This window comes from Meleagris gallopavo, chromosome 1 (assembly GCF_000146605.3).
Source record: "Meleagris gallopavo isolate NT-WF06-2002-E0010 breed Aviagen turkey brand Nicholas breeding stock chromosome 1, Turkey_5.1, whole genome shotgun sequence".
Lineage (NCBI taxonomy): Eukaryota > Metazoa > Chordata > Aves > Galliformes > Phasianidae > Meleagris > Meleagris gallopavo.
In genome coordinates this window covers 160,077,365-160,087,086 of record NC_015011.2, presented here as the reverse complement: position 1 = coordinate 160,087,086, position 9,722 = coordinate 160,077,365, and the positions used below count along the sequence as shown (strand labels likewise).

Here is a 9,722-nt window from a genome sequence, read left to right as displayed (position 1 = left end):
AAAAAAAAAAAAAAAAAAGAGAACGCAAACATTATCAGAAGGTATTTAGTGACCAATTTCACCACAGAATTCAATTATTTCATTTTCTGCTACAGTTAAAAAAAAAAAGAAAAGTAAAAGAACAGTGAATTGCCTAACATATTCCCAGGATAAAGGAAAATAACATCATGATTACAGAAAGCTTTTGTAAGACCTCATCTGGAAAACATCATTATCCTGACCACCTGTGTCCAAGAACAATGGACTCCCATTGAACCTGAGGCAGTGGAATGGCCACAGGAATGATGAACCTTTCCTTATGAGAGGAGGCTTAATGATGCTCCACCTAAGAATTAGGTAGGAAATTAAGAAAAGGCTTTTAAATCGGAAAGAAGAAGCTTTTGAGGCAAGCAGCAGGTACAAAACACAAAAATAATTAAGTACTTCTATGCTGAACGACTGACAAGTTTATGAAAGTCATTACGTAAATGAAATACGACAGCAGAAAAGTGGACTTGAACTTTGGTTTCTCTCATCTGAAGTCCCTAACTGAAGAGAGCAATTCTGCAATGCAATAGATGTCCTACGTGATACACCAGACTCTAAAAACAAACAAAGATTAAAAAAAAAAACAACAGGCTAATTCAGAAGTTCAGCAACAGAAGATACTAATTGCACTGAAACAATTCAAACCTTGTCAAAAAGACAGATTACTAAACACTAGAATGAAGAAGTTCACATGCTGTAAATGCATTCACAATAGAATCACAGAACGGTTTGGGTTGGAAGAGACCTCATCTAGTTCCAACCCCCTGCTATAGGCAGGGACACCTCCCTAAAGACCAGGTTGCTCAAAGCCACATCCAGCCTGGCCTTGAATGCTTCCAGGGAGGGAGCACCCACAGCCTCTCTGGGCAACCTGTGCCAGTGTCTCATCACCCTCACAGTAAAGAATTTCTTCCTAATATCTACTCAGTATGTATCTACTGAGTAATACCATAAGGTTTCTGTGGACATCACCTTTATTTACAGAATAGTACATAAGATTTTTATGTGCAGGACTTCCAAGTAGTCATTTAATTTATATGCTTGCTAGGGAAATCAGTGTTTAGCAATGGTTAAGATGTCCCTGTGGACAGAGATTAGGTTAAAAAGATGCATACTTCCAGTAGATGGATTATTTTGCATTTTGTAGGGGTTAAGAGAGCTGATACTATGGCATTAAACAGACTGACATCTCAGTATATCTTTTACATAATCTGACATAAAGACATACAAAATTGGATTTCTCAACCTAATTTTTAAATCTGTCATCAAATTCTAAAATGTTGCCAAAGACATAAATATATATATACACATATATATAATGTATATATATACACATATATATACACATATATATACACATATATACACATTATATATATATATATACACTATTTTATATATATATATATATATATATACTGCTCCCTGTATTGACTTGGAATAAGATCAGAGCTTACTAAGGAGTGCTAAATTAGATATTAGAAAAATAACAAAGAACCAAAATCAATTTCCAGAGAAGACCAAGAGCTCTCTGTTCTTCGATGTGCTGATTAGACAAGCATCAGACAGAAATGCAATCAGATAATAATGCACTTTTAAGGAATGTGTCTCAGTCTGCGAGTCCGTGCCCCACTCCACACTGATCAAGAGAACTTCATGCTTCATGACAATACAGGGTTGCCAGGTAGAAGAGCGAGTAGGAAATAAAGCTTTTTTTCCCTTTGTTGTTCATGACTAGAATGTGACAAATTAGGGGTTTTTTTTGTTTTTTTTTTTCTTCAGATCCATTATTGCTGCTTTGATTCCTGTGTTATGGCCTATTAGCTATGCTTTACTGTGGCACAAATCAGGAACAAAAAAATCAGCAACAAAAAAATCAGCCTCACAATTTCAAAAATGCTCACTCTCAACCCCCAGAATTGTAATCCAGTTCAGGCAATCATTGCTTTTTTCTCATGAAGTATTTTCACAGGAATAAACATAATTACAAGTTCTCAAAGGTCAAGACATGAAATACATCTCATTAACACGAGCCACCAGATCACCAGTTTTCTCAGCAGATGCTGATGCAAGCATACCTCTCTAACCTGCTACAAATACTGCTGAGCTTCCTGAATCACTTCCAAACTGACTGATGAAAAAGTTGTTTCTGAAAAGAGAAGAAAATGGAGAAGCACCACCAAGAGACGAGCATGAAAGATGTGTGCTATAGCAGATGTTCCCCGAGAAACATTTTTCCTAAGACTTTTGACCTCGTATTGAGCACTGCGCTGACACTCAAATCATTCACTGAACTCCAAGAGCTGCGGCTGTTGAATTTAAATGAAGAGCATGTCTCAGTGTCATTCAATTAAAACAAATTGAAGCAAAGAGAATTAAACTCAGTTACAGCAAGAGAACTGATGAGTCATGGAATGCTTTTACCAAAAAATCACATGCCAAGGAGCATCATCCTTTTTCTGTTGGCTGTTAGAGAAGGGAATATAAAATCCCACACATCTTAAGCAGCAGCATACATTAGGCATAGAAAGCCTAATGCAACCTGAAAGCAATATTAGAGTGCTGAAGTAAATGTACAGAAATGTACTGAAGATACTGAAATGGATCTTTAGCAATTCACAGAAACTGTCTAAATTAACTACCTCACTTCTTCTTCATTATCAAAGTTTGTTACGAAATACAACAGAACAAACATTCTATTTAACACTCTACGTTACAAAGCATCCATAAATCAATCTTGTGTTACAGATGGATGGGTTAAATTGTTTGTACCGCATTATTTAACATGATGAGGACCTATCAAGTTACTTTAAGTCTCAATTTTTAAGAACAGCAGAAAAAAACCCAACAGGTTTTACATTAAACAAATTACATCACTTAAATAATAACATCAAGGCCAACTGCTCTGCTTTTAACATACAATACAGCTATTATTAACTTGTCTTCACAGGGAAGAGAAATTCAGAACAAGCAACATAAATGACAAAAAAGAAAAAATGTTTCAACAACGCTGGCAAATTACCAAATATAAAAATGCAATGTGATTAGCAGGAGATATTTCCTTCCCACAATTTAAGTGATATAATCTAGTCAGCATTTATGCCAAATCAAGACTAAAGCTCACAGACTAAATTACAAGAAAAGCAATGCTGAAAAGCAACAATTTGAGAAGGCAAAAGTTTTAGCTGAAATCTGAGACAAACATGTTACTTTCTTCCTCAATTATATCTAGGGTCTTAACCATACGTTTTGCCAACACAGAAAGGGCCCTAACAGCTCATTACCTACAGGATACCGCAGGTGCTCTGCTCTATCTTCAAACCACAAATCTGAGAGACTAGAAGAAACACTGATGAGTTCAGGTAAGAAGCTTAGAAGCATGAAAATTATCCTGGAGTACATCTAGTAATAGCAATAAAACAGTGCAAACAATAAAAAGTGAGCATAATAAATCAATCCCTGCACAGAAGCACTGACACAGATACAGCCACCTCTCCGCAAATACTGCAGGAGAGAAAAAACACCTGGCAAGAATGGAAGCACAACAAGTGCTCTGACTTACAACGTTCATTCTCATACTCAAGCTTCTGTGGCCACTTTGCACTTTAGAAAATATTATTCTTTATGCTGATCTTGGGGAAAATAAATCAAACCAAACCAACATCACCACCAAAACATGTTATGTAGGCTCATGGGGAGCATGCCACATGGGGAAAAAAAAAAACAAAACAACTTTGCAGCTTAAGAAAACAGTTCATTTACTATTTCAATGCTTACTTTTGATATTTGGTTTGTATAACTAGAGGAATGAATGTCCTCGGTTAAAAAGACATAACTCTCCCTGATTTGCAGTGGTAATTCGGTTCTCTAATTGCAGTTTGAAGTAAACAAATGCCTTTGGACAACATTTACTTCTCACAAGGCATGAAGATTTACAGAAGGCAGAGGTTCCACCTGTCATTCACTGAAAACAATTAAAACTACAGAAAGATGAGATACCTTTGATCAAGGCCAGAGCTAACAGTCACTGCATACACAACTTTGTTCTTACAAAGCAAAGGGAAGGGATTAAGAAGTGGACTTCTAACTCAATATTTGCCTAACATAACTAACTTGCTAATTTCATCAGATTATGAGAGTAAAGATATCAGCTCATTTTCAGTCAGAGATCAAATTAGATGTTTTTAAAAAGGCAAATCCCCAGCAACCTTAAATGCATGAAATATATCTGGAAGTTTACTGTCTCCCTTCAGTTTAAGAACACTGGAAGAAATCAAAAAAGAAACACTTCCAACCTAGGAGGAGACAGGCTGCTGAAATAAATCAGATGAAAGCCAGCCATCATGGAAGGTATTATTTTTTCCATCAGTAGCAAATCTTGTACAGGATAGTTTTTGAAGTTATTAAATATAAAACGGCTAAAAAGATGAAAAGAGATCAGGGCTTAATGTAGAACTCAGTGAGAAGGGCCGGGTCAAAATAATTTTCCTCAAGGACATTGTAAAGAACTGGTTCAGCAAAATGATAGAAAGTCTTACCTCTGCTGTTACACAACGTTCATTAACTATCGGTGGGAAAAAGAAGAACATAACTAATGTGAAAAAGAACATAATTATTTCTACATAATTAATTTTACTTTTCAGAGTAATGTTTCAAAACATTTCATTCTCCAGCACTTATTTTAAGAGCTTAAAAAAAAATAAATCACAAATATGGTGGCCGTAAAATTTAATTTGGTTCTGAAAAAAATACTTAATGTTAAAATTAAAAAGTACAGAGAAAAATCTACTATATTAGATCTATTTTAATACAAATTCTCATTATCCTGAACGTTCAAGGAACTTCAAAGTAACTGATGTTTTCCTATGAAAAGCCTATTACAAAACAGTTGGTAGGACCACAGAGTAGAAACAGAAATTTGGGCCTGATGAAATCTGCAGATGCATTCTGTAACTTTCACAGCGAGGTAAGAAACCTATTCATTACTACAGGAATCTATCTTAAAAAAAAAAAAAAATTATCCTCAGCAATTACTGCTGCCTTCTGAACTGACCGTTTCTGCTTCAGTCTCTTGTTTCAGCTGTCCTGGTTTTGAATGGGCCCAACTTTCATCTTCTCTGCATTTCAATCAGCACTTTAGGACAAACCCCAGAAGAAGCGTTGTCCAACCTGCACTCCTTTGTTGGCTAAGTAATGCCACTTATTAATCCAAAGGAATGAGCAATTCACAATGTATATTTGGCTGTCTGCAAGCAAGATTTCAGCTTTTCAAGAAACCCCTAACATCTGACACTAGAGACCTCTTCCTGTGCTCGATTCAAACCAAAGTAGTGCATAAAAGTAAACAATCACTGAACGTGTCAAAAGGAAAGATTACTCAAATGAACCATATAGAACAAAACAGCCTTCTCTTTGCAGCTTGACAAAGCAAATAAATAAAATCATTTTGTCTAAATTTTAGCCAGGAAGAAGAGCTAATCTTGTTAATAAATAGCACTATGAGTCTTCCATAGCCATAACTGTGGAAGATGACAAATGCTGTTCGGTTTCCGATGGTGAGTACTTCATGCTGTACTTATAAAATACCCTTTTAAAAGGTATTTTTCCTATGTGTGCACTCTTAAGTCACAGAGTGAAAGACAGGCTGCTTCCCAACATTTTTCTTCTCCTTATGCTTGAAGAATGTTCTGTGTTCTCAAGGTAAATTTGCAGAAAGTCTTTTAAGTTAACTACTGTTTAAGGAATATACTGTAGAACTACTGATGTACCCTCTGCATAATCTCCTTTAATGACTTTAAGACCAATCAGGCATACTGTATTTGGAATTGGTCTTGCTATCCCTCCATTCTGCTTCAGTACAGGGAATCAAAACAGCTTTCCTGTTCTTGAGACTAGACAAAAATAGATGACTGCTTTTCTGCCTTGCTGCTTCACATGCTTAACCTCAAAGTAACACATTTTCTAAGCACTGACTTCTGCTCATTTACTTAAACTCTGACTTTGCTAAATCCTTCATTTTATATCAACCAGTATTGTATTTCAAGAAGTTATTGTAATTCAACATGAAAGTACGGACAGGTTACACTCCAATCTCACATTCGATCAGACTCTCACAGGGCATAATCCACTTCCTACTGAAGTCCACAATATGAACCCACTAATTCTGAAAGTGCAACCAGAGCTACCCAAAGTCATAATTTCTACTAGGAATGTATCACTGGAAATAACTGTTTCTAATCTCCAGAGAGCTATATATAATCTTTAGAAGAAAGTTCATAAAGCGAAGAGATTCATTCTTCTAAACTGACAAAGGCTAAAGCTGTAAAACCAGATGCCTTAGTCACAGAAACATTAAAAATTACACCAATCTGTCATACGCTATTATTATCCCCTTCCTATTAATAAAAATACTGAAAAGAGCAAAATACAAATCTTCTCTTCCACAAAGAAGCTGGAGAACTAAGGGAAAACTGGTCTACGTTAGGCTCATTAAACAGTACTTATATATTTCACAGTTAACTTCAAAGATGGCAAAGTAGATTATAACTCAACTTTTCTTCTTACATCCAGTCCCTGAACAGCAGAGTGATCTCCAATGAATATGGAGCATTAACACCAGAGAGTCTGTGGAACTAATGCAAGGCTTAGTGTTGAAATACTTCGGTAAAGTTTCATCAGTACAGAAATCAGCTCAAGGTCACAAATCCCACTTCCATCCATCATTACTCCCTTTCCTTTTTATGTCTAAACCTAGACTGTTCTTCCTTTAAAGATGAATATTATGTCACAATAATAAACTAAAATAATGGCCAACAACTTCCCTATACTAGTGTATTTGTAGGGTGAAGGAATTCACTTAAAATATAGAAATAGGCATTGTTGTTTGCTTGTCTTTTGCATAAAAAACAAAACACATTTCATTGCAACATGAGAAAGCCCTTATTTCAAAGCAAATAAAAAGAAAAGATACTTCAATCAATTTGCATCAAATTTCTGTATGTCTCTGAATTACACAGAAAATACCAGTCAGATAGTCATTGGCATTACACTACTGGAACACTAAACAAGAGAAAAAACAAACAAACAAACAAAACTTCAAACACAATTGAAAAACAAGCTTACATACATTAACTAACATCAAACGGTATATTCCAAATGCCCCAAATGCAAAATAAACACTGAAGTTGAATGAATTTTGATCTCATGTAGATCCATTATCTGTTATAAAATTATTTAACTTACATTAGCAATTGACACTCGGCAAAACAAAGCCATACTGAGCACACAGTACCACTACAACTCTTTCCTCTACAAGGTCCATCTTTATGACAACAAGCATTAACGTGTTCTCACCTTTGTATCCCTCTAGTAATAAACTTGAGTTCTATATTTTTATTCTAATTGAACTATGAACACTGTTAAAAAAGAGAAGTACAGATGCAAAAAAAGCAAAGTCACTAAACAAAAACAGAAGTGGCAGAACCAGACCTAAAATAAAATTACATCAGTACTGTCAAGTCTTCAAGAAATAAGTAAAATGGCATACGTACTTTTCTGCTTGGAGCTTTGTGGTTTTTACTATCAAGTCCTGGGTTTGTTCTTTTGCTGCCTAGAGTTAGAATCAAGTATACGAGGAATACAAATATTAAAAATGTACTACACAACTTCTAAAACAAATAATACTTTCAAACCTTTCTGATTAAGTATTTTAAAGAGCATATACTATTCAGTACAAAAAGCTAATAACATTTATTAACTCACCAAAATTTCAGGTATGAAACAAAACAACTTCATCTGTATATATTTTTATTATTATGTACACTCATATTTGCACACTGTTCTGCAGTTTGAAGAGGTTTCCTGAGAGACAATGTTATGAAACAAAACCAGTAGAATCAAGATGGCACACTTGATTTTTCTCACTCTTTGATTACAAGATAATTTCTAACAAGTATGTTTTAGGTATATACATGGACATGCTACTCATGCTTTACTCAGTGTGCAAGGCTGAATAAATTTAAATTTTATACAATAATACACCAAATAGTTAATGCTTTAATCTTTCACACATCCACTCCAACAAATTATTTTCTCTCCTCTCAAATACAAATGAAAATTGATGTTCTCAGAAGTATATTGCTACGTTCCAAATAAGTTAAGTTCTAAGAAAGTAAAATAATTTCCTCAATGCATTTTCTAAAGTAAAAAAGAAATATCTTAATACTGCATTATACATAATACTCGTGTATCAGTATCACTGTTAATCTTCTAGAATAACGATTTATACTTCAAAAGAAAATAGTTACAATCTAAAAGTAAAAGAACAAAGCGCATCTCTTCATACATTACCTTCAAACGACTGGACATATCTTCACAGCAGCTGCTCATCGCTTGAACATCTTCATTTATACTCTCAAGCTCCTAAATAAGTTAAAATAACAGAAACAAAGCAGGAATGTCATGCCCAAGGCCACTTTCATCCCACCAAAATGAGATTCCTCTGTTACTACGAACATGCAGATCACACATTGAGTACTACGTCTAGTTCAGGTCAACACAACTCATCATAGTATTCTTGCACGTAAAGGGCAGTTACAGAGAAGATAGAGGCATTCTTTTCACAAGGAGGCACATGAAAATGAGGGGCAACAGACACAAGATATACTGGGAGGAGTCTCCCCTTGATAAAAGAAAGAATTTACTTTCTTCTTTTAAAGTGAGAATAATCCATAACGGGAACAACCTCCCCAGGGCCATGGCAGAATCCCCATCACTGGAAGTTTTCAAAATGCAATTGGACAGGGTTTTTTAAAATTATGCAGTTCTATTTGAGCAAAATAACTACCCAAACTGTAAAGCTGCTACCTCTTTAACTTGCTTGAATATGTGGACAAATTCTTCATTGATGGCCAAGCTCCGACGCTCAATGTCTCCACGCAAGTTCCTTCGGGTGCGCAGACTGTTTTCGACAAAAAACGTCGAAAGAGCCTTGAGTGCTTCCAGCATCTCCTAAAAAGCAAAAACAAAACAAAAACAACAACCCACAACCTTTAACTTGAGAGAAAGTTACAAAGAACCACATCACATAGGCTGCAACCAACTCATGTTCGGGGCTTTGGAGAAAACGTTAGCGTACTGCTAGAATACAGGTTGGATATTAGGAAAAAATCATTCTCTGAAAGAGCAGCGAGGCAGTGGCACAGGCTGCACAGGGAGGTGGTGGAGTCACCGTCCCTGAGGTGTAGACGTGGCACAGAGGGATGTGGGGCACAGTGGGATGGGTTGGTGGTTGCACTGGATGAGCTTTGTGGTCTTTCCCAACCATAATGACCCTATGATTCTATCGTTCTTTATGGTTTTAGAGAAAAACAAGCAAACAAACAAAGACAACACGCTTTAGATCAGTCAGTAGATAACGAAAATAATTACGAGTATTTCTTTTAATGTAATACACGACTTCGTTTACTTTTATTATAGTTTTAATCACAAAAATCGGTCAAAGCACGTTCATTCACAGCTACGAAGTAGCTAAATCAGGTAAAGCTGTGTAAGCGCCCTGACAGCCGAGCTCTGAGCCTTCGCAGGGCTGCATCGGAACGAGCTGCTTCCAAGCCTCTCTCAGCACACAACGCTCCGTGCGCCCGCCCGGCGCTGCGCAGCGACACGGGGAGCGGCACCTCGGCCGGCTCTGCCCA

The 9,722-nt window shown here is 36.1% G+C and overlaps 1 protein-coding gene across 1 annotated transcript in view; it reads right to left on the bottom strand.

Moving 5' to 3' along the window:
• The window catches only part of COG6 (component of oligomeric golgi complex 6), a 50,071-nt gene that overhangs the window by 40,119 nt on the left and 230 nt on the right, over nt 1-9,722 (bottom strand). The window contains 3 exon segments of the mRNA XM_010728760.3: nt 7,578-7,636; nt 8,377-8,448; nt 8,893-9,036. Coding sequence (XP_010727062.1) covers nt 7,578-7,636; nt 8,377-8,448; nt 8,893-9,036 — 275 coding nt within the window.